Raw genomic sequence first — 25,840 nt, forward strand, 5'->3', positions numbered from 1 at the left:
TAGAAAGAGTCACTTTTGTGGCAAGGTTAAGATAGATACAATTATTCAAGTAAGCAAGTAAGCGAGTAAAGAAAGATATACCGAAGACGATCATAGGTTTCCCTAATCGTCCGGTTAGAGTTGTGTCATGACTTTAGCAAGTGAAGGCCATGATGCGTAGATAGTATCTTGGCATTGCGGTTTTAGTTTCCCCTTAACCGCCATGACACGTGTAAGATGAGAAGCCTATAACAAGTTAAGATTTTATGACGGCCCTAGTATGCACAACCGTCTAAGAAAGCAAGTCCCCACACACGTATAATCAACCGCCAGGTTGTAATGTAGACACGTGGTGACCGTAGGTTTCCCCTGAGGTTACCTATAGCCTAGGATTTAGGGGAACTCACTGAGACATTATGTCTCATCCCAATCCTTATTTGTTTCAGATAAGCAAGTTGGTATGCAAGCTTGAAGCCGGATGGATATTTCAACAAGGGATCGTTCGTACCGCAGCAGGATGACAAGGGTTCCAAGGATGTATTTATTATACTTTAGGAAAAGATGAGTTGTATATCTTTGTACGAACGCATTGTTGTTATAATAATATTCATTCAAATTTTTATGTTGTATATTTTAATGTATCCAGTACTAAATTCAACGCACGTGCTAGACTTTCTAGATACGTCTAGTATGGGTGTTACATTTGGTATCAGAGCAGGTCGATTCAGACCGTGCCTTGGGTCATTAAGTTACAACAAAGGTAGTGGGACCATTGGGTTCCGGGTAAATGCTCTAGTTGTCGTTGTTAATTGAGCCTGATCAACTCAATTTAGCATTCGACGATTAGAATGGATGCCTGAGAGCTGAATAGGACCCTGGAGGAACGAAGCATAAGATGGAGATGCACTGGAAAGTGTGAGAACAGAAGTAAGAACTCGGAAGGAGTATTAGTAAGAAGTTCGATTGTGCCAAAAAGTGGCCGGTGAACTAAGTAGTAGAAAGGTGAATTTTTCGGGAATGTAAGGTAATGTTAATAAGGGACATTCCGACAGCGTTGGGTAAGATGTTGTAGATGCATCGTATACCCGTGAGTAAAGAGTTTGGAAATGTCTAAGTATGATCTGAAGCTTCAGTAAGATTTGTTGTTGGAACAGATTTATTGTATAGGAAGGAATTGTATTCCGGAACGTAAGCGCAAGGTTATAAGTTAGAAAGAAGTTGATGTTGACGGAATTAATAAGCTTCCAGGGATATCATTATGTAAATGAAGTTATGGATTTGAACACTCAGAGTGGACAAGGTTCTAGTGTTCTGAAAGTGCATTAATTCGCAACGTAGCAAGGCAAGTTACTAGTAGTAGAAGAAGTTAAGGATTTAAGCGAAAGTTTATGTCGTCAGGACTAAGCCGTTGATTCTGACGAGATGAGAACTGTATTGAAATAGGTTAATGGTTGCCGTGTATTTATTTTAATTTAGATAAGTTATGAGGTTTGATATTTTACAATGATAGGAATGAATGATGTGCATTGGTTACTTGAGAATAAAAACTTTACATAAAGAATGTTTCTGAAAAATAGAGTCGAAGAAGCTCACCAATAGCAAGCCGAGAACGAAACTTTTCGTTTTCTACCAATTCGTTCCTATGGTTTGCAATGACTATTGGGGAGATATCTTCGCAGTAATCTTTTATGTGACGAAAATCATTTATGACATCGAGTGACAAATGCACATCGTATCCTAAGATTTTCATAGGAAAAGGCATGAGCAACTATTAACGGAAATCGATGCGGTTAAGGTAACTTTGGAAGTTAATATGTCAAGAGTCGAGAAAGAGTTCAGATCAAGAGTTTAGAGGTTTTGATAATTAGAATGGAGGGCACGGAAGTAAAGAAGTTAAAGAGGTGAAGAGTTGTACGAAGTCACAAGGTTCTCGGATTTTGTGGAGTTATGAGTATCCCTCGAACTTATGTTTTGCTTAATTAATTTGCTAAAGCTCGTTAGGATGTTGAATCATAAAGTTTAAGAGATTTTAGAAAGATATATGCGTATGGGTGATTGAAGTTGACATTTTGAAATCAAAAAGAAATTTTTCAGGTACCGGTTGTTACGACTTGCGTAGAGTATACTAAACTCACTAGGACTAAGATTTGATGGCACGTATGTGTTGTCAACTCGTCCTGTGAATTTAGAGTAACAACTGGGCTTAGATTCATTATATTTTATAAAAGTATATAGCGGAAGAGCATCAGCGTCAATAACCCATGTGCTAATTTACAAAGTTTTCTTTGAAAGAAAAGTCAACGGGCAAAGCATAGATACGATTAAGCAAAACGTAGTAAGAGGAAAATACGAACACACCGTGATAGATGTATAAGGCATATATGTTCAAGTGCAAGATGAGTTTACCATGGAAAGTTTTGAGAAGAGTTCACGAAGATATTATTCAATGATAGAAGGAGTGTGAAGAGTACTCGTCTCAACGGATTAGAGAACTAGTCAAAGCCAACCGGTGGAAATCAGAGTAGCGCCGCGGAAATTAATTGGTAAAGTTGTGAACGGTGACCATGGAACATGGAACTTTGGTTATAAGAATCTTCGTGAAGAAAGTTTGGGAAAGTAATATAAGTTTTAATAAGAAGTACTATGAGATGAACAGGAAGTTCTCGATGTGTAAAGTAAGTGTTGATACTCACACAGTCAGTGTTGATTAAAGTAGAAGTATAAAGGAAGTATCTTCGCTTAAGTAAGACAAAGAAGACTCGAGATACCACAGATGAAGTAGTCGGGTTGTCTAAATGATGTTGTTGAATATGTAGAAGAGCATGTGCTATTATAATGGAATAAGGTTTATGAGTTTTACAAGATGAAGAACATACCCTCCTATACCAAACTTGTTAAATGATAACGATACTTTCTAGAATAGCGATAAGCTATGGTTGTAGTTTTCTCAAAATTAAGATTGGTATTAAGGAATTTGTGAACGAAATTGTTTTAAAAGTATTATATTAAACATTGATGAAACCAAGGGAGTGCGCCATAAATGAGCAAACTCACCTAAGACGTACCGACTTCAGGACCAACTTAATATAGACAAGTTTGGGACGAGTTGTAAACCTTTTTAATAAAAACTTAGAGACTCGTCCTGTGGTTCTGAGGTATCATTATAAACTTGGTTTCAAAATGAGATTTTCTTTATTCAAGTAAATGTTCGTTCCAAGAATCTATGTACCAAAGTTTAGAAATTTCTTGAAGTAAAGTACTAGATTGAGTATCGTTATTAATTAACAAGAAGCGGTATTCGGAAATGTGCAAGTAATAGGAGGATAAAGTTTAAAGAGGAGATGGCAATGCTCGTGTGATATCAATATCATACGGGATGCACGGTTTTGTACTAAAAGTGTTCAATGCAATTGCAAATGGACTTAGCAGAAAGTTTAAAGTGAGTAAACCATAGATTTGGTGATTAGATTATCAAGAGAATCGACATAATGGTTTTCGCTTCTTTATGTCAAATTAGAAAGGTTTTTGAAGAGCTTAGAAGAGTTAAGAGTTTTGTGTAATCATCAAGATAAGTAACATAAGCAAGAAATATAAATCGCAAGATGCGGTAAGAAAGATCATGTATGCACAGTAAGATGTATGCATGATAAGATATTTCAGATGCCAGAAAGCACTGCAGGGCAAACCTGGATTCCGGTAGGACCCCAGTATAAAGGCAAATCCTGAGTGTTTTAGTTAGTAAAAGGTTACTTACGTGAATGGTTATGCTAAGAAGATGAGATATGGAATAGAGACAACTAGTCCACATGCAGCAAAAGTGTGTTTTGGACACAAGGTTCTAAGATGGTTCTATGATTTTGAGAAAGATATTAGGATTGAGGAAATCATATTCGTTTATGAGAATAAGAAAGAGGATGTGTTACGTATTTTGATGAGGAAAATATGCTTCGAACTCTGTGAAGTGAGTATTAGCAGGCCTCATATAACTAAAGTTAGAGAAGGCAGGCCGCAGTTGCGACGATTGATAGATGGTTTCTAAATTTCGAGGACGAAATTTTTTAAGGGGGGTAGAAATGTAACATCCCGCCTGTCAGTGTCTGAACTGTATCAGTCGATCGTCCCAGAGAACGTATTTTGAAAGAAAGTTAATGGAGAATATTTATTATGTAATATCAGCTTATTACGGAGTAAGTATCAGTGTCGCTTTTAACACGCTTAAAGGCAAGGGCATTTTGGTAATTTCGCGAGGGAAGGATATTTAATTGATTTTATCCCAAAAATATCTCATTTCCAATTCTCTTTCTCTCTCTAAGTTGGCATAAGCTTTTCTCTTCCTTCTCTCTTCTCTTCACCCACGCCATTCCTTCTTCTCCCAACCTCCTTCAAGCTTCTAAACTTCTTTCTTCTTGGATTCTAGGTTTAGAGATGGATCTTTTATCATGGTTTTCTTCTTCTTCCTCTCTCTTAAGAACAACTAGAAACTTGGGTGATCTCACAATTCTTCTTCTCTTCACCAAGGGAAAATCCATGAGGCTAGGGTTTGTTTATTCAATGGTTCCTTGGTTGATTCAAGTAGAGCAAGGTTTCTTTTATGAAATCATGAGCACAAGAAAACTAGAGGATCAAAGTTAGGGTTTGTACTTGGTAAGTTCAAGATGAATCAAGTTATGGCTTCTTCATGATCAAGCAAAGATTATGGTGTCTTAGTGTCCAAGAAAAACAACAAAAATTGGATGGTTTGATTAAAGGAAGCAAGTGGGACAAAGCTAGGGTTTTGCTTGGGAACTTGTTGATGCTTCAAGATTTTGTTTAGGTGAGTTCCATAGATAGCTATCCTACCCTTTGGGATTATGTTATGCCATGTTAAATTAATACGAATAACATGATAATTCTAGGGTTTAAGTATAAGTTTAGTTACCCCAATTGTATGCCATGCTTGCTTGTCTTGTGAATACTTGCTGAGTTTATGTTTTACAGGTTTCTAATGATCCTAAGGGTCATATAACACTTAGAGACACTTGGTTTGAGGTTTTTGGGTTCAAGGGGTTCCCCAAGGGGAATGGTTAAGCCGAAAGGGAGCCGCATTTCACTAAGTTAAGGTGTCGTGTCTTTTATATTCCTTCCAAGGTTGGATATAAAAGGTTCTCCAAGGGGAACGGGGTAAGCCGTAAGGGACCCGCACGTTCACTAAGGGAGTCCGGTGCGCTATTGCAAAGCATTTTCACCGGTAGTAAGGGATTAACTTCCGGGGTTACTCCACTCGGAACTAATCCGTAAAATGAACTCAGATAAGTTGTTTGTTACACGCTAACATAATCAATGAAGCTGACTATGCATTTTCATCATATATTTATGTGTTATGTCATAGAGCCTTGACATAGACTGTCAAGAATTAGAGAAGATAAAGTAAGAAGATAGTCAAGAACTAGCAAGCTAGAAAGAGTCACTTTTGTGGCAAGGTTAAGATAGATACAATTATTCAAGTAAGCAAGTAAGCGAGTAAAGAAAGATATACCGAAGACGATCATAGGTTTCCCTAATCGTCCGGTTAGAGTTGTGTCATGACTTTAGCAAGTGAAGGCCATGATGCGTAGATAGTATCTTGGCATTGCGGTTTTAGTTTCCCCTTAACCGCCATGACACGTGTAAGATGAGAAGCCTATAACAAGTTAAGATTTTATGACGGCCCTAGTATGCACAACCGTCTAAGAAAGCAAGTCCCCACACACGTATAATCAACCGCCAGGTTGTAATGTAGACACGTGGTGACCGTAGGTTTCCCCTGAGGTTACCTATAGCCTAGGATTTAGGGGAACTCACTGAGACATTATGTCTCATCCCAATCCTTATTTGTTTCAGATAAGCAAGTTGGTATGCAAGCTTGAAGCCGGATGGATATTTCAACAAGGGATCGTTCGTACCGCAGCAGGATGACAAGGGTTCCAAGGATGTATTTATTATACTTTAGGAAAAGATGAGTTGTATATCTTTGTACGAACGCATTGTTGTTATAATAATATTCATTCAAATTTTTATGTTGTATATTTTAATGTATCCAGTACTAAATTCAACGCACGTGCTAGACTTTCTAGATACGTCTAGTATGGGTGTTACAGAAATTATCTAGGGTTTTTAGCTTTTCTTAGTCCTTCACTTGTAAGATATTTTATAGAGAGAAATAGGGTAGTTCTTCATAGAGTGAGAGTGATTTTGGAAGTTGGATCTTTCTTCCTTTGTTGAGACATCATAAGGTGTAATGGTTCCTTCCTTTTCAATCCATCCTTGCAAGGCTTCCATGATGATGTGTAGCTAAATATCCTTTGTTGGGATGAGAGGTACTTGATCCTTGCTAAACATGTAATCTTTTGATCTTGCAATATATGGTTCTAGCAATTTATATTCAATATTGTTGTTATTCTTGTGTTAATGCTTTCAATGAGATTCAAGATGCTTTGGACACGAACTCTTGAATCTAGAGCTAGAGTAGCAATCTATCTTAGGTTAACTTCCTTGACAACTTTGTTAATCTTTGATAATCACCATAATCAAGAGTTTAATGCTTTTGGATACTTAATCAGGCTGGACACGGTCGATTAAGTTATCTGATCGACTTTGTTATCGTTTAAGGGATTTGGACACGAATGTTTAAACGATACCTTAGAGTTAATTATATCGCTTTGGACACAAAGTATAGTTTAGAATTGATTGTGATAATGTTGTTTATAAAGCTAGAATTCGTATGGATCATTAGGTTACGCGTGATGCTTGGTTAAGGAACTCTACTCCTAACAAGTTTCAAGCCTTATTAATCTCAACTTTTACTTTGTGCATTTAGTTTAGCTAGTTACATTTCAAACAAACAAGTACTCTTAATACTTGGAATGATAATTAATGTTAAACTGTCATTGATAGCGCACTATTCCTTGTGGAGACGATACACAAATACTTATCTTGTTTGATGCAAAAATTACTTCATCAAAATGGCGCCGTTGCCGGGGAAAGGTGTTTAGTTATCATAGATAGAACGATTGATTTATCATTTTAAGCATTCGTACATAATCTATAAATAGTTTTCATTTCTTGATAGTTGTTTGTACTAACCCCTTGTTGATAAACAAAGAAAAGTTTCTTGTTAGTTGTTTCCGTTTTAGGATCATCACCTAGCCAAAATCATGGCTGATCATGGTTATTGCAACTTCTATACTCCACCCGAGTACGAATCCTGTCAACCGAATCAGCAACATTCTTATGAAGATGAAAGATATTCGGTGATAGAAAATATTTTGAATGTCTACATGCAACAATCCATGATAAACATGCAAGATACCAACCAAAGATTGAAGAATTTATCACTTCAAATTGGGTTGATTCAAGCACAAATCATGGATAACCAAGCCAACAATCAATCCACTCTTGGAGAACAAGAAAATAATCCAAATATGTTTGAGAGAGTTTGAGAGATTGTTGAAGAAGTTGTTGTTCAAAATGAGGAAGTTACAACATTAGAATGTGGTGCATCACATGAAATAGAACTTCCCCAAGAAAGGCCACTTAGTGAAGATGCCAAAACTGTTGATATAGGAGAAGAAATGGTGGTTGAGAAAAAGGTAATTGATGAAGATGAACAAGGTAGAAATCGATCGGGTAATTGATGAATTTTGCACCTTGTTCAATAAACCAAAGTTAGGGAGGTCATGGACTCCAAGTCATTTGTTCCTAAAGTTCATGGAATTCCTACCAAAACGTAGGGTTTCGAAAGATGATGTGCTATCTGTCTCATTTTGGCCACCCTAACGCAAAAGGCGTCGAGCTAACGACGTTAAACAAGCGCTAGTTGGGAGGCAACCCAACTTTGTAAGTCTATTTATTGTTTTAAAGCATATTAGGTATTAGGGTCATGTGCATACATCAGAACATCCAAAAGAGAAAGCCAAAAATCCAAAAATTGTCATTACTCGCGAGGCGAGTAGATCTGCTCGCCACTGCGAGCAAGCTGGTAGTCAACATGGTCAAAAACCAATTCACTGGCCACTGCGAGTAATGTTGCTCGCGAGGCGAGTAAACTCAGTTGGGCAGTTACGCATCCCAAGACCACTAACTCACATTAACTCCCCCATTATTTTCCTTAACCACCCATTTTTACCTTTCCCTTATCATTTTCGTTTTTACACTCTCTCTCATCAAAAAATTTCACATTCTTCTCTCTAACATCATCACTAACCCTAAAACTTCAAAGTTTCAATCAAAGTCTAGTCAAGTCCAATTAATCCTTTCACCTTCTATTTATTTTGCACTTGCATCAGTTTAATCTTCCAACAAGTTTGAATCCTTTCTTCAACTTCTATTTATTTTCAATTTTGAATTCATGTAAACCCTAGGATTAGAAGATTGATTTTTGTTGAAACTGTTGTTCTGATTTAGTACCCATTTGCCTAAGATAAAACAGAATCATGTACAATTTCGTATTGCTTTTCTTTCTAAGCCACATCTTTTGGTTAACCCTTTTGTAAATTTTGAAAATAAAAATTAGGGTTTTGTGGCATAAATTCGAATTACAAAGCAAAGGCATGATTCAGTTTATCTATAGGTCATTAACAGGGTCGAAATTGCTGTATCAAGGGTAAGAATTCATGAGACTGAACAACTGTTGAAAAAGAATGGATTTTTGAAGAATTCTGGGTCACTCGCTGCTGCGAGTAATTCTGCTCGCGAGGCGAGTGTTCATCTTAAACCCAGAAATTCATCTGCTTACTCGCCACTGCGAGTAAAGCTGCTCGCGAGGCGAGTAGCTTCAGAACCTGAAATTTTGTTCTGGTTTTTAAATTTTTAGTGATGCCAATTATGCTGATTTGTCTTCATACTGATAATTAACTGTTATATTGCATTATGTATGGATTTCCTGGCTATTTTGCAGGTATGGCCCCTAAGAATACTCAAAAGAGAAAGAAGGGTGAAACCTCTGCACCCCAACCCTCCCAAAACCAAAATTTTGATGCGGTTAGATTTAAATCCCGCTATCATCAGGAGAGGTATGTCGAGTTACTCGACCAAAACATGTGGGCTGAGAGAGTGTTTAACATAAGCCCTAATGGACCTTACGGGGAGATTGCTAAACTTTTGAAAGACCAAGGTTGGGATAGACTGTGTAACCCCATCACCAACCTAAATGCTGAGCTTGTACGTGAGTTTTACGCCAATGCTCTTCCTAAAAACCCCCTCACTGATACCTTTCCATATGAGACTGTTGTCCGGGGTAGCACCATTAAATTTGATAGGGCAGCGATCAACAAATACCTCGGCAATCCCTTCCAATTAACCCGTGACCACGAATATGATGAATTCCACACCAAAAGAAACTTGAGGCACTTTAAGGTTGATGAAACTCATGAAGAAATCAAACGATTTCTTTTGCTTGAGGGTTTCAACTATGACAAGAGTGAATCCGGGAGAGAGCATCGCTGCCAATACAAATTCATGACTAACCCGGCCAAAATAATCCAGAAATTTATCCTCTATAATGTCATGCCTAGTAGCCACATGTCCGATTGTGTTGTGGAAGTGTGCCCCCTCATTTACTACATCCTTAATGGCAAACCAGTGGACATAGCTCGAACCATTGCTTGGGAGTTGAGGAAAGTCACTTTACAAGGGAAGGGTGAGCCACCAGCCCGCCTATTCTTCCCTGGTCTCATCATGGGACTCATTACGGATACCGGTATGAAGCTTCCTTCATCCGTCCATGAGAAAATTCGCAACCCCATCAATGATACTTTCATCACCCATTTCATCATGGGTGAATCTAAGAAGGATAAGGGTAATGGTAAGCAAGCTTCATCTTCTCGGGCACCTCCCCCAGAAGAAGAACCCATGCAATTTCAACCCACTGCAGCCTTTGATTTTGCTAGCTACGTGCTGTGGCAGCATCAAAGCAATATGCACACATGGAATATGTTGGCAGCTCAAAACCGTGCAAACACCTATTTCCAACAATCTCAGTATGTCATGCAGCAGCAAGTAGGCTACCCACAAGAGGTGATGGATCAGTTTATGACACCACAGGCTTTTCAGACCTATGTTAATTGGCCTGAGGGCATGTCAGATCCATATGGAGGGGTTGGAGACTTTGCAAGTCATGAGGATGCAAACTTGGGAGAAGATGTAGGTGATGATGATGATGATCGAGATGATCCAGCAAATGTACCGAGTGCTACATCAACTCACGATGGCTCGGATGATGACATGCAATCTTGAGGAGGAGGAAAAGATTTGAAAGATAGTTCTTCATAGAGTGATTTTATCAAGCTTTCAGTCATTTCTTGTTGTCTTCCTTATATTTCATTTGCTTTCTCTTATGATACTTTTTGAACAATGTTACTTCTTTTTGTGTTTTGATTTGGCACTATTGACTCAGTTTATTTTTGTATTGGTACAATCGTATTGTGTTTCGTTGGTACAATTAATTTAATTAGTATTGTGATGTTCGTATTTATATTAGTATTATTTATTTTCGTATTATGTTAGTTAAATTCATGTCTAGCACCTTTTGTATGATCAAGTACCCTTTGTGGTTTTAATAGCCAAAGTTTAAATTTTAAACTCTCAGATGATTGATATTGATTCATAGTTGTGATTAAAGCGCAAAGCCAAGGTACAAGTTTCCAGTTTTTCTAGGTTTTTACTCGAATATGAAACGAGTACTTAGTACAAATTTCAATTCATTTAGTTCTTTACAATAATATATTTGTTTGTGAACCACTTAGTTCTAGCTAAAAGTGAGGAAACCTCAAATGTTTGTACATATGCAAGGAGACCAGAATTTATTGTTTAACTCGATTGTGTTATTTTAAATCCAATAATTGTTTTAAATTGTGTGAAGGCATGGAAGTGATCAAGGCACATTTTTGTTAATGAGAGAAACATACTTGACCACAAATAGCCTACCTTGTGAGAAGAGTGAGTACTTGCTAACCCACTTGAGCCAAATGAATCGGAGTCATCAAAAATGAACTGTCAATTCATAAGCACAATGCTTGATGAAGTTGCCTTTAAATTTTTCAAAATTCAGTTCATTTTTGACGCACTTTAGGACTCTGATATGTTTTAATTGTTGAACCCTAAAATTTCATTGTTTATTTGTCCCTTTTGCCTTAGAGTAGAGGAACATTCAAATAGGGTATTTTGATTCAAGTTGGGGAGAGAAGGTAGATGTAAATTTTATGTCAAGTACTATGGTGTAATTTTATCTTTGATCAAGACAACATGATGTTGTAAATACAAAAAGAAAAAGAAAAGAAAACAATGTGTACATGAAAAGAAAAAGATAAAAAAGGAAAAGAAAAGAAAACAATGTGTACATGAAAAGAAAAAGAAAAAAGAGAAAAAGAAAGAAAAATCCAAAAAGAGAATAAGTTGTCAAGATCAATGTGTATCATTTGTGAACACCAAGGGTTGTAATGATTGGTAGGAAAGATTGTGGAAATTAATGGTTGATACAAGGAATGTTCCTCTTTGATAGGCTTTTTGATTTCAATTGCCCCACATATGACATTTCTTTTGTAGCCAAGCCAAGTTATAACCCTCAAAGACCTTTTGATCCAAGTTTTTCATGCCTTTTGAAATGATATTTGGATGGACACATAACTTGATTGGAATGTTAACTTGATTTCCGGATGTGTGTTCATAACCCTCATTTATATGTTTTCAATTGTTTATCTACTTGCAAAGAAGTGTGTTAGGTGTGGTTCGTAAATAAATGTATTATTGTCTTGAAATATTTGACATGAACTTTTTACTTAGGACTCATCCCATGTTGATAGTAGAATTTTAGATTAGTTGGAAACTTAGACTTGCCAGAGCATTCACTTTTAAATCATTCATCTAAAGATGTTTTCAAAACCTTTTGTACTTGTGTCTTGTTCTATTAACTTGTTTGATTTTCAATCTTTTGTTTGAGGACAAACAAAGAGTTAAGTTGGGGAGAGTTTGATAAGTGCTAGGAAGTGATACTTTCATGTTATATTTTAAGCACTTTTGTTACTTGTTTTGCAAGTTATTTAGGGAAAAGCCGAGATAAAAGTGATAATTGCCTTATTACGCTTTAATTGCCTTACTTTACCCAATTGCGCAGGATTTGACCTCAAGACACTAAGCAAGGATGAAAAAGCCAAGAAAAGTGCAAAAGGGCCGCAGGTACCCCATTGCTCGCGAGGCGAGCACAGCAGCTCGCAGTGGCGAGCATCAAAACAAAGCCAAAAAGCCGTAAGCACCCTCTTGCTCGCGAGGCAAGCAGAGCTACTCGCCGTTGCGAGTAAGGGCGGTTTGACCCTCCAAGGGTGACGTGGCAGAATCTTAATGGTGAAGGAAACAGCACTCGCATGGCGAGTAATTATGCTCGCGAGGTGAGCTCAAGCATAGTAGGAATTCTATAAATAGCCCACTTGCTATTCCTTGTATTTTTATCTTAGAAATTATCTAGGGTTTTTAGCTTTTCTTAGTCCTTCACTTGTAAGATATTTTATAGAGAGAAATAGGGTAGTTCTTCATAGAGTGAGAGTGATTTTGGAAGTTGGATCTTTCTTCCTTTGTTGAGACATCATAAGGTTTAATGGTTCCTTCCTTTTCAATCCATCCTTGCAAGGCTTCCATGATGATGTGTAGCTAAATATCCTTTGTTGGGATGAGAGGTGCTTGATCCTTGCTAAACATGTAATCTTTTGATCTTGCAATATATGGTTCTAGCAATTTATATTCAATATTGTTGTTATTCTTGTGTTAATGCTTTCAATGAGATTCAAGATGCTTTGGACACGAACTCTTGAATCTAGAGCTAGAGTAGCAATCTATCTTAGGTTAACTTCCTTGACAACTTTGTTAATCTTTGATAATCACCATAATCAAGAGTTTAATGCTTTTGGATACTTAATCAGGCTGGACACGGTCGATTAAGTTATCCGATCGACTTTGTTATCGTTTAAGGGATTTGGACACGAATGTTTAAACGATACCTTAGAGTTAATTATATTGCTTTGGACACGAAGGATAGTTTAGAATTGATTGTGATAATGTTGTTTATAAAGCTAGAATTCGTATGGATCATTAGGTTACGCGTGATGCTTGGTTAAGGAACTCTACTCCTAACAAGTTTCAAGCCTTATTAATCTCAACTTTTACTTTGTGCATTTAGTTTAGCTAGTTACATTTCAAACAAACAAGTACTCTTAATACTTGGAATGATAATTAATGTTAAACTGTCATTGATAGCGCACTATTCCCTGTGGAGACGATACACAAATACTTATCTTGTTTGATGCAAAAATTACTTCATCACCAACCCAAGAGAACCCTAATCAAAGACCCTCAAACCTAAAGTTACCTCATTTGATTTCCCAAGTTTCTCTCTCTTGAAGCTCTCCCCAAAATCTGAACAGAAAACACTTAAATAGCAGTCTTCAGCTGTCAAAATCGTGTCACGATTGGCCAAATCGTGAGACGATTGATGTGTACCACCCAAGGTACGACCAACCTTATCTTGAAAATGTGTCAAGCATGCCAAAAATCATGTCACAATTGCTCAAAATCGTGTCACGATTGAAATCTCAGAAAACCATGCTCACGGCCCTGCAAAATCGTGACATGGTACACAATTTTGACTCATAAACCACAATTAGCAGTAGTTTCCTCCAGCCCTCATCCAATTAAACAAGCAGATTATCCTTTGCTGGAAGCCGATTGCATAATAACCTCCAATCATACAAAGATACTTTTAACGGGGCAACTTTATTCTAAATAGGGTTAACAAATTTAAGTTGATCAAGCGATCCACATTTATTAACATGTGATACTTATCGTTGACTTTATAACCTTTTCCTGGATCAAGGTCCACACCATCTTACAAAAAAATGTTAGACAACAAATAACAACAATCCCCGACTTTTTCTTCCTCACCAACCACGAATTCAATCAAAAGAAAGGGTTGGTTCCATTTCCAACCTCTCTCAACAAATTGTCTTCAAATCACTACTCACCCACAACCTTAAACTTCTTCCAACACTTATTAAATCCTTCCACTAAGTTGACCCTGTGTAACGTCCCTCGCCAACACGCCTTCGATGTTGACCTTACCTAACCATTAAAACCTTAAAGCAAAGACTATCTTGCTCCACATGCAACCTTTAACACCATTTTCCTATAAGAGACAAACAAACAAACAAACAATGTCCCATTTAATTTAATTTATTTTTGTATCATACTCACAACCCCTACCCCAGAAAAATCATTTAAAAATAGATCGAATATAGAAGATAATACATACAGGAGTAGATCTGTCAAAATGGGTCAGGCCCACTAGACCCGCCCATCAGCCCTCTCTTTTAGTGTGGGTTGGGCCGTTAAAAAACACAAAAAAACAAACCTTTTTTCCTTCCAGTCCACCAGGCCTGTATTTTACATGGGTTGGGCCACCAGACTTGTGGTCCGGCCCTTTAAAAATAATTAAAAAATAGTTTATACAATAGTTTTATTATGTAAGACTGAATTATTTAATTATGTAAGACTGGGTATTATTATTTTTAAGGTTGCACTTTGTGAGTTGTGATAAATACTCTCTATTATTTTTAAAACTATTTATCCGTTATAGATGTTGATTTAATCAATGTTTTATATATCATTTGACTAATTTTACAAAGACTTGTGATTTATTTGATGGAAAATAATTTATATGATATGTTTCTATTAAAAAATATAAGATATGGGTCTTTATTGTTCATTATATCATTTTTTTAAAGCAAAAAAAATTATACTTTTTAAATACAAGTCGAGATAGCCCTTCAGGTCTCGTAGCCCACTAAGTGGGTCGACCCTCTCTAACTCATTTATATGAGTTGGCAGACCAAGCCGCGGCGAGGGTGCCTTGAAAAAGAAGAAAAAAAAAGCGATAAATTTTATTATGTTAGACAAGAAAGAAATTTCACTATATCATGTGTCATATCCACATTAATTTATTACAATAATATATTTTGATTGTTTTTTTTAATTCTATTTTTTTGATATTTTTGTTTCACTTAAATATTTTCATGGTTGCAAAATAATATTTTGACAAAATTTACAATAAATATGAAAAATGCAGATATTAAAAATTTATTCTCAATTTTTTTAAATAGTTTAACTAAAATAAAGATTTCACAAGTGTCTATATATATATATATATCATAGAAAAAAGTTTAAGTGGATTTAATTTTAAGGGTTAACTAGGGTTAGAGCAGGTCTATAGGCTAAATGAGCCCTAATAAAGGTTGTTTGCGGATCCTCCACCAAATATGTCCTCACGCTAGCAATAGGAGTTAAACTCATGACATTGCGATTGAGTCAACTCTTTAACAAATTTATTTTGGTGCATAAGTTGTTGAGGTGCTACAAATGATGTTTGGACCGTTGAGATCTCAGTTGCACTTCAATTTACTTTCTTAAAAAAAAAAAGTCTCTTCTATTAGAGGCACTTCTAATACAACTTATCATGCAACAATTAGTCAGAGGTTGAATAGTTCAACTGGTTTTAGCTAAATTAAAGAGTTTGAGATCCTGACCAAACTTGAAAACTGACCCTTTTTATTATTTTTTTTTTTAAATCAGAAATTGACATGTGCTTTTGTTTGTTTATTTATTTATTTATTTATTTATTTATTTATTTATTTTTGAAGATATGTGCTTTTGTTTATTAAAAAACAAAAAATAGCCGAACTCTAACATTTTTACACGGGAGACAGAATAATCTCGTTTTAATTTAAATTAATTCATCTCAACAAAGAAACTAATTTATCCTCACATGACTATGTTAATACGGACTTTTAGTCAAAAGAAATTTATTGATTTCATTAAAAGTTTATTCAATTTAGTAAAAACATACCTAATTCGTTAGTCAAAGAAAAAATACTTATTATTTTTCTTACTAAATTCGAATTCTTAATTTATCCTATTTTATTTCTAAAATATCCCCATACCATAACTTTTAATATTTAAAATGTATAAATTCTAATTATTTCAAAATCTAAACTTTTTTGTTGTGGAATTTCAAAATCTATATTATTGTTGACTGAATTGAATTCAAAAGTTTTCTTTTATCCTATTATATTTCTGGTTTATTCTTAGGTAAACCATCAAATACTGTTATTTTCCGTAAAAAAAAAAAAAAAAACTCACTTTTTGTTTTAAAGATACAATTCATGAACCAAATAATTGGGGTTCAAATGGTTAATGAACCATATCAAAGGAGAAATTGTTCAGGAAGAGAACTTGAACCCCATATCAAAATGATATTGTTACAATAATATATCATAACTTTCTGGCTGCCTTATTCAATCTTTGATAACAAAATGAATTCTAGTCTCTAACATTTTCATATGATACGGATAAATTAATTCCTTTTTAATTTTTACTCATAGTAACAAAGAAATTATTTAAACCAAGTAATTAAACTCAATAGGTTAATGAACTCTATCAAAGTCTGAATCATTCGAGATAAATCATCAAATTTGGTTCTTGAGTTGAACAAGACCAATTTTACTTACCGTTAGGTAAAATTCTGGATTACTAGAGACGATTATCTTAAGAACATGAGAATTAACAAAAATAAAAATTATTCTTATATGAAAATGTTAATCTGGGGATGACTTTTAGTCGAATTTGTTTATTGATTTCTAATTCAGTCTATTCAAATTATTAAAAATATACCTAACTCGTTAGTCAAAGAAACAAACATACATGTATTTTTTTATACTGATTTTAAAATCTTATTTTATCCTATTCCATTTCTAATATATTCCCACATCCTGCCCTTTATTTTATTTTTTTTGGGAATTAATTCAAAATCTATGTAATTTTTTGACTGAATTGAATTCAAATATTACGTTATTCTATTCTATTTCCAGTGTATAGCTATTTATATCTTAGTTATACGTACCACCAAAATATTGGTATATTGCTGTTGTATACCTATCAGAATTGCATGTTTCCGTGACATATATTAAAAAAAAAAGTATACATTTGTGTTTTCTTCTTCTTCTACTTTTTTTTTTGGTCTGTGGTTCATTTTCAACTTTAGCACTATGCTGATCTAATTTTTTATTTTTTTTAAGAAGGCAGACTAAATCACTGAAATTGGCATCGGGAGAATTGAAGCTGACACCACCACATCAAACCAAGTGGGTTACTTTGATGCTTTGATGGATGTCCTTCCAAGCGCCCCACCACCGACGTTCCTTCCTGATGAACTCATCGCCGAAATCCTGTCTTTTCTTAGTGTGAAAACGATCGTGCAACTCAAGTGTGTGAGCAAGTCATGGAACATTCTCATTTCCAATCCAGCCTTCATTGAGAAGCATCTTAAGAAGTCTTCACAAACCCCACACCTCACATTATTGTCGAGAAACAACAATCGTTACCTTGTCTTACCCATCCCCTTCCACCGTTTAATAGAAAATTCACTCATCTTTGGTCATAACGACAATTCATATTATTTGAAGTATGGTTGTCATATTGCCGGTTCCTGCAACGGTTTGATGTGCCTGTTTTCCAAATTTCTTGATATACCACATCAATACTACTCCATCCATCTTTGGAACCCTTCAACTAGAAAATTATCTGCAGAATTAGGGTCGTTTCGTTGCAGAATCCCACAAGATCATAATAACCGTCATTTAGAGCTTTTTAAGTTTGCCTTTGGTTATCATGATTCAACGAAAACTTATAAGATTGTAGCTTATCGTGTTGTAGAGAATAAAGATTCAGTGAAGCCAAAAAGTGAGGTTAAAGTTTTCAATTTTGGTGGTAACCGTTGGAAAAATATTCAAAGTTTTCCACTGATTCCTCTTAATTGGTTGGATGATAGTAATACTAGTCTTAACGGTGGAATGCATTTAAGTGGCACTATTAATTGGTTAGCTATTCACGAGTATTTCTATTCTCTTTATAAGTATGAGTCTATTACAAATGTTAAACAATTTGTGATTGTTTCTCTTGATCTTTCCACGGAGACATACAAGCCGTTGCTGCTGCCTCAAGGATTTGACGAGGTGCCATGCTTTCAGCCGGTTCTTAAAGTTTTGATGGAAAGTCTTTGTTTTTCTCATGATTCCAAGAAAAGTGAATTTGTTTTATGGCAGATGAAGGAGTATGGGGTTCAAGAGTCTTGGACTAAATTGTTTAAGATTAGTTACCAGAGTCTTCAATTTGGTGATGCTTTTCCAATGGTTTGCATTTATAAAAATGGTGATATTGTGATAATAGCAAATCAACTTGGCCAATCAGCAATGATCTATAATTTAAGAGATAAAATAATGGAGTATATTAGAATTACCAATTACATAGAGTGGTTCTATCATGCAAATGATTATGTAGAAAGCTTGGTGGCAGTTCCTTGAAAGTAAGTTTCTCTATAATTTAATACTATTGGATTGTATAATTGACTATGCATGGTCGACAATAATGTTTTGACAATGTACTAGATTGATCGAATTTATTTTCATTTTATATTTATTGTTAAGATTGTGTGATCTTCAGTTTAAAAGATTATATGTACGCAAGGGCTGCCTTATATTCAGGTTCTCTCTTAGTATCACAAATAAAACCATGCATGACAATTTAACTTCCCAGAACATAGCATATTTTACAACAACTATTTTAGCTAGTGACATGTATATGCAAACTTATATTGATTTCATTTACTTCAGACTCAGTTACAACAAATTTACATTGAATTCATTTGTCTTCACTTATGAGCATTATGGTTTCATTTTTTACTTTCGTGTTCTGCTTTTTCACTTCTATTCTAATGTGTATTTTTTTAATATAGGGGATAGAAGTGAAATTGCAAATGGAGTTGGAGATACAAAAGAAGAGGAAAATCATTTGATGTCATAGGGCCGGGGTAAATTAAGCGACATTGTCTTGGGAATGATGGACGAGAGAACCAGTAATTACTTTGATGTTATTGTGAACAAGGGATGATAATCTGATCTTTGTCTAGGATGCCAGTGTTTTTGTAATTTTGTTTTATGATGATTTGGATTTGAATTACTTTGATGTTCATATATGAACTATCATCTTACATATATCAGTATGTGGGAATTTTTCGTTAACTGTTTGACTTAAAAATGTTGATGCTTATGTGTTTTAAAAGTCTCTTCTTTTGAAAAGTCAAATCCATTAGTTTTGAAGTTTGATCATGTTCTGTAGTTCGAGCAACACCTACATGGACACAAGCCTAAATAAAAATGATTTAGGCGCACACACATCAAAGTATATATTGTTTATTAATTTAAAAAATAACTTTGTTTAATTATATTTTCTTTTACATTTATTCATTCATGTGTGTATGCCTAAAACATTTATATTTAGGTTTGTGATCAAGTAAGAATTGACCCTGTAGTTCTATCCTTGCATTCATTCCCACTTGTTTCGATAGATGTTTTATGATGTGTATATACAATGAAATTTCTGTTGATTTGTCATTTTAAATTACTAGATTTATCGTACCCGTGAGCTTAACTCAATTGATAGGGACAATGCAAAAAATATGCAGGGGTCAGAGTTTGAACTTTTCTTTTTAATGCTTTTATTCCAAATCTAACGGTATAGGCACAACCCAAATTGTATTCCTTCCCTCAAGGCAACCCATATCTTTTTCTGGGTTTGAAACCCCATATAGGTTTGTAAGTTTCCACATACCCAACCCTCTCACCCTCTTTCGCAGTGTGTCTTAAAGAAACTTTGTATATAGAACCACACAATTTCTAATAAAAAGGATTCACAGCCTATTACTCTTTGCAATGTTGTGTATAAGATTGTAGCCAAGGTTCTTACAAATAGACTTAAACAGGTGTAGGATAGGTGTATATCTATTATCCATACAGCTTTCGTCCAAGGTAAACTAGGAATATTAGTAAAGTATATGACAGGATAGACTAGGAATATTTGCGTGATATTATGGTTCAAAAGGGATTTTCATCTTGTTGGGTTAGTTGGATTATGTTATGTGTTGAGATGGTAACCTATTAAGTTCTGGTTAAAGGAACATATGTAGTTCCTTTTGCCCCAGGTCATGGTCTTAGACAAGGTGATCATCCTCTTTCACCTAACCTTTTTTTCATTTGTAGTGAAGGCCTTTCCTCCTTAATTTGTGAAGTTGAGCGTCGTAATGACATCAGAGGTTCTATGATATGCACAGGTGCACCAGTTATTTCAGATCATCTCTTTGCGGATGACTGTTTTCTATTTTTTAAAACCTCTGAAAGAGAGATGGTTGTTATGAAAAACATTTTAAGTATCTATGAAGAGGCTTTGGGACAAGCCATTAATTTATAAAAATTAAAGTTATTTTGTAGTCACAACACTTCAAATGAACTCAAGAATCTTATTGCCACTACTCTAGATGTTCCTCATATGTTAGGCACTGGTAAATATCTTGGATTGCCTTCTATGATAGGGAGAAGTAAACACACAAAGGAGAATACCCTTAATGAAAATTGGGTATGTTGAGTTGTCAGGACCCAATCTTAGGTTATTATTGGTACATAAGGCTAACATTGACTCATCATATATTTAGTCAACCAATCCTAATAAATAAACTATAACATATGCACCTCTTTGAAATACTAAAATATTTTGGTAATATCTAGTAAAATTTCATAATGCAAACAGAGAGAGAAAGTAAAAAAATAAATTGAGTATTTTTTGCTTGCAAGGCAAAAGACAAAAGGAAAAAACATCAAAAGGAAGAAAGAAAAAGACAAGAGAAAAAAAAAACAGAAGGAACTACTCTCTAGAGTAGAGGGTTCCAACTGCGTCCATCCTAAAAGATGCAAGAGATCATCTGGAGGAGAACCATGGTAGAGCAGCTCAGTATCTGAATTAGCTCCAAGTTTAACAAAGAAGTCCGCACAATGATTTCCCTCTCTAAGAGTATGGCAAACAATGAAATTACTTTGCTCAATTAAATCCTTAACATCTTGAATCAAGAGAGCATAAACATGGTATCTTATTGGTGGCCCCTTGAGGAGGTTGATACAATGCAAGGAGTCAGTATAGCAAACAAGCTCAATTATATTCAAGCTTTTTGCCAAAATAAGCCCTTGGTAGATAGCGTAAAGCTCAACATACAGAATGTCAGAAGAAACATTGATGCAGCCAGAAAAATCTGATAAATAGTATCCTGCACTATTTCAGATAATTCCACCAAAACCAACTCCCAAGGTGTTCCCAATCAACTACCATCGACATTAAGAATGGGACAAGAATAATTATCATTATTTCATCTAATGAATCTGTCAACCTGTGCAATTTGAGAATAATTTTTGAAATAAAGATTGAAAGAATCTACCATATTGTGAATGTTGTAGGAGAGGCGATTAAGAGTTCAAGTCTCGTTGTTAAGACACGCGAGATTTCGATAACGCCAAACCCACCAAACAGTGGGTTGTATAAATATTATTTCTCTAAAAAAAAAATAAGCATCATCATTAAGAAAAAGAATAAAAATAAAAATAATAATAAAGTGGTTATACGGAGACACCAATAGGTCAAGTACAAGTTTTCCTTCAAAAAAAAAAGGTCAAGTACAAGTTATGCATTATTGGCAGAATAAGTAGTTCAAAAAGTTGATGAATAATTATAATTGTGATTCACTGCGGTCATAAAAATGATGCAGTCACACAATCAAAGAAAAGAAAGCCATCTGATCAAATCAATGGTGAATATTGAATTTTTCTAACTATTCCACGTTAAACTGACAACACATGGAATAAAGTATAATCAACAAAGTGAAAACACAGTCGCGACACAACACACAACATAATCACCTTTTACCAATGTCGATCTTTGTTGAACAGTTAACCTGAACTTCATTCTAATCAAAAACAAATGAATTGATTATCGAGAGGGAGAATTTGCCCATTTTCAAGAGAATTATAACATCAAGCAAAGAATTTCCCGCAATCTTATGTTAGGGTTTTCCATTGTTGCACAACTGATTTGCTTTCATTGATCTGTGTCAATCAATAATTCAACGTGAACCCATTTTTCAACTTCAATGTAACAACTGCTATGCCATGCTATGATGGATATCATTTCTATTATGAAGATCACTCAAGGTACGATCCCGTGTTTCTAATGATTTACTGTACTGTTTCGTTTCTGTTCTTCAACTGTTAGGTTTTTTTTTTTTCAACTTCAATATCACTGCTATGATGGATTCCGCTCCAAATAAGAAGCAACTTGAATCCAATGCACTGCAGCCGAGAGGACAGTTCCTTCCGGACGATCTAATCGTCGAAATCCTGTTATTCCTTGACGTCCAAACCCTCTTTCCCCTCAAATGTCTTAGCAAATCAATATACTCTCTTATTTCCGATCCAGAGTTCGTTAAAAAACACCTTAAAAATTCTTCTCAATACCCACACCTCATTCTCACAGAAAAAAAATCAGAATACGTTATGAGTAGTGTCAAGACCTTACCCGTTCGTCGTTTGCTGGAGAATCAGCCGTTTACTTTTTCCGGTGACTGTCACCGTGGTGGTATGAATTCCAATCGCATGGAGCTAATTGGTTCTTGCAACGGATTGCTATGCTTTCTGTACAATACTTGGAATGGGAGGAATGGGAGGTATGTTAGGTACTGGTTTTATATATGGAACCCTGCCACCGGTACAAGATCTGCACCATTTGGGACTCGATTTGACTATTCCCTTCGTGAGCCTGTATCAGAAGCTTCGAATTTCGCTTTTGGTTGTGACATTTTAACTGGAACTTACAAGGTGCTGGAGTTTCGCCCAGATGAAAGAAGCTACCCTTCATTGAAAAGTAAGGTCAGAGTTCTCAGTTTGGATGATGATGATTGTTGGAGAAATATTAACAATTTCCCTTTGATTCTTGGGAATAGTGTCGTGCATTTGAGTGGCACTTTTTGCTCCTTGGCTGTTGATTCTTATGATTACGAGACTATTACTCATGTTAATCAATTCATGATTGTTTCCCTTGATCTTTCGACCGAGACAACCATGCAATTTTTGTTGCCTTCCGATTTTGATGAGGTGCCATGTTTTCAGCCGACTCTTCAAGTTCTTTCGGACCACATTTGCTTTTCGCACGATTTCAAGAGAACTGAATTTGTTATTTGGAAAATGAATGAGTTTGGAGTTCGAGAGTCTTGGACTCGACTATTTAGAATTGGATACTTTGATCTTGAAATGCATAACCTTCCAATGGATAATTACTTGAATTCTACATTGTTGATGCCATTGTATCTCTCTAAGAATGGATATACCTTGATATTGGATTATTATGGAGGTGATGAAGCAGTTATCTATGATCAAAGAGAAAATAGAGCAGAGAGAATTAGAACTTCTTACAATCTATGTCGGTTCTCATACGTTGAAAGTTTGGTGTCAACTTCGACTCATTGGAAGTAAGTTCTTTCCTAATATTTTTTATTGTTTGAATATGTGGTAATTCATGCATGTTGTTTTTCGGTCTTTGTCATGTTATAATAACATAGATGAATGATTGTCTTTTGGTCATTGTTAATAGTTTGGCAATCGATTGGATAGAATGAATGAGTTTGTTTTGGTTTTATATTAATTATTATTAACTAGAAGATGATTCTCATAAAACAAGTTAATTCCTTGTTAGATAATACAAAAAATGTTAAATACGAAGGAAACTAACATTGTTGCGGTGATAAGAAACCTTCGATAAAACAAAGTGGAAGGTGGGAAATAGGACACAATAATTACTACATCTATAGATCTACTGATAAATGACAATCCATTGATATGCTAAGAAAAATCCCTTGAAAAACAAATATTATTTCAATTCTTCATACTATATTAATTTCATTTGCTTCAACATTGTATTACATGTACATTAAATGAACATAGTGATCAGCTATCAATTTGTCATTTAAGCTAAATACTTTTGCAAATTAATTTTATTTAAGCTATCTAGTTCAAGCACATTCATGTATACCTAATGATAATGATATTGATATTGCAATAGAATCTATTGATATTGATATTCATGGTTGAAGGTTGATACTGCTTTCCTTTTAACAAAACTTTTGACTGCTTTCATTATGCATTCATTTTTTTTCTTCTGTGCTTTTGTTTTATGTTTTACTTCAAGACTAATGGATATTTTTGAATTATAGGTTTGCAAGACCAACTCCAAGCACATTGGCTATTTAAGGAATTGTGGAAAGAAACTCTATCTAAATGGGGGATGAGAATGAAGTTGGAGATACAGAGGAAGAAGAAGAATGCATTTGTTACCAGGGAACAAAATAGATAATTGATCTTCGGTATGATGCATGGTGTACAATTTGTTAGATTTTCATTCTGTACTATGATCAAATCATAGGAAATAGTACTCTTCATTTTGCTATCTTCTTTATTTAATTTTATTTTTGAGGGTTTGGGAACATGGATTTTATACTGCCATCCACAATTGTCCCATTTTAATTTACGACTTGGATCCTTATTTATGTTGAAGTTCATATTTGATATATTAACTTACATATCATCCATGCGCAAATGGTTGTTTACTTGTTTGATTCAAAAATCAGAGATGAGAGTGAAATTGGAGATACATAGGAAGATGAAATCATTTGTTACGACGGGACACATATTTGCCGCTGTAATAAACGCACGCTGTTTCATTCTGTTTTCGATCTCCCCCATTAATCTGAGATCAAACAATTAAGATTGATAACTATGTCTTTTTAATTAAAAGGATCTCGGCTGTACAGTTTTGATCTCGGCTAACTTTGATTACAACACCCTGCTGTTGCTATAGGAAATCCCATTCCGTTATGGGGGGGAGAAAATAAGTGATATCGATCTTGAGGATAAGGGATGGTACAATCTGTTAGGTTTTGATTTTGCAATAGGAAGTTAACCTTTTGCTACGTGAATGTTAGTTCTGATGTTGTTTTGAAAATTATGGCATGAAGGAGTCACTTATTCTAGAGACATTAGCTGGTTTTAGGACTATTAGCAAATATGTTAGAGGGGAATTCTAATTTCTTGGCTTCTCTTGATATCACCTGTTCTTTTTAGTACTACTATTTATTTTGATTGTTTCTTGTGAACTTTCCAAGTATATGGTGAATTCAAAGTATTTATTTTCTAGATGTATCTTTTAATTATCAGACAAGAAAGATTTAACAATCGTTTTCATGATAAATCTACTACCAATCCTAGAAAAATAATAGTACTACTAGTAGGATTACTTTTGTTTTTCATAAATTATGTTATTTTGGTGTCATGAAATCAACAGACACACATTACAGTTACACTAAAAAAGCTTGTATGCCCATCTAAAGTTACACCATAATAAGAGAGACATGGAGATATTCTATTTTATAGAAAGACAGAAGAAAAGGTTCACTTCTGATGTTAATGTTGTTCCTGTTGTTCAAAGAGCACCTAAGGGAACTGGAAAGGGCATACCTTGACTATAAAAAATGTTAAATACAACTGAAACCTTAATGCTGTAGTAGTTCCATTTGCTTCAAAATTGTATTACATATACATCAGATAAACATAGTGATTGTAATCTGTTCAAAACTCAGCTTTCTATTTGTCATTTATGTTAAATAGATAGATGTGCACATATTATTCTTGATCTTGTTTTATTTACTCCAGTTCGAGCACATACATATTGCAATAGAATCTATTTTAATGACACCACCCTAGGCCTAGCATAGCATGCTGTACATGCTCAGCTTCATGACATCATGGTTGAAGGCTGCTGCTACTTTGTTTTTAACCACACTTTTGACCATTTTAATTATGCATATTCATTTGTTTTCTTTTGT

At 34.9% G+C, this 25,840-nt stretch overlaps 2 protein-coding genes across 2 annotated transcripts; both read left to right on the top strand.

Annotated features, from left to right (window-relative positions):
• Positions 1 to 17,131: 17,131 nt before the first annotated feature.
• LOC146907791 (F-box/kelch-repeat protein At3g23880-like) lies at positions 17,132 to 19,170 on the top strand. The gene has a single exon (XM_085726709.1). The coding sequence runs from the start codon at positions 17,196 to 17,198 to the stop codon at positions 18,390 to 18,392; it is 1,197 nt and encodes a 398-aa protein (XP_085582835.1). The 5' UTR covers positions 17,132 to 17,195; the 3' UTR covers positions 18,393 to 19,170.
• Positions 19,171 to 21,998: 2,828 nt separating this feature from the next.
• LOC146907792 (putative F-box protein At1g33530) lies at positions 21,999 to 24,505 on the top strand. Its single transcript, XM_085726589.1, has 2 exons — positions 21,999 to 23,431; positions 24,173 to 24,505. Exons 1-2 carry the CDS (start codon positions 22,212 to 22,214, stop codon positions 24,207 to 24,209), a joined length of 1,257 nt encoding a protein of 418 aa, XP_085582715.1. The 5' UTR covers positions 21,999 to 22,211; the 3' UTR covers positions 24,210 to 24,505.
• Positions 24,506 to 25,840: the final 1,335 nt, after the last annotated feature.

The sequence above is a fragment of the Medicago sativa genome, chromosome 7 (genome assembly GCF_051527215.1).
Source record: "Medicago sativa cultivar Bolivia chromosome 7, Bolivia_mono, whole genome shotgun sequence".
Lineage (NCBI taxonomy): Eukaryota > Viridiplantae > Streptophyta > Magnoliopsida > Fabales > Fabaceae > Medicago > Medicago sativa.

What these genes read in the sequence shown, in the direction of transcription:
- LOC146907791 (XM_085726709.1), top strand. Translation starts at nt 17,196, where the DNA reads ATGGATGTCCTTCCAAGCGCCCCACCACCGACGTTCCTTCCTGATGAA.
- LOC146907792 (XM_085726589.1), top strand. Translation starts at nt 22,212, where the DNA reads ATGATGGATTCCGCTCCAAATAAGAAGCAACTTGAATCCAATGCACTG. An exon ending in TCAACTTCGACTCATTGGAA is followed by an intron (nt 23,432 to 24,172) that starts GTAAGTTCTTTC and finishes TTTGAATTATAG; the next exon opens with GTTTGCAAGACCAACTCCAA.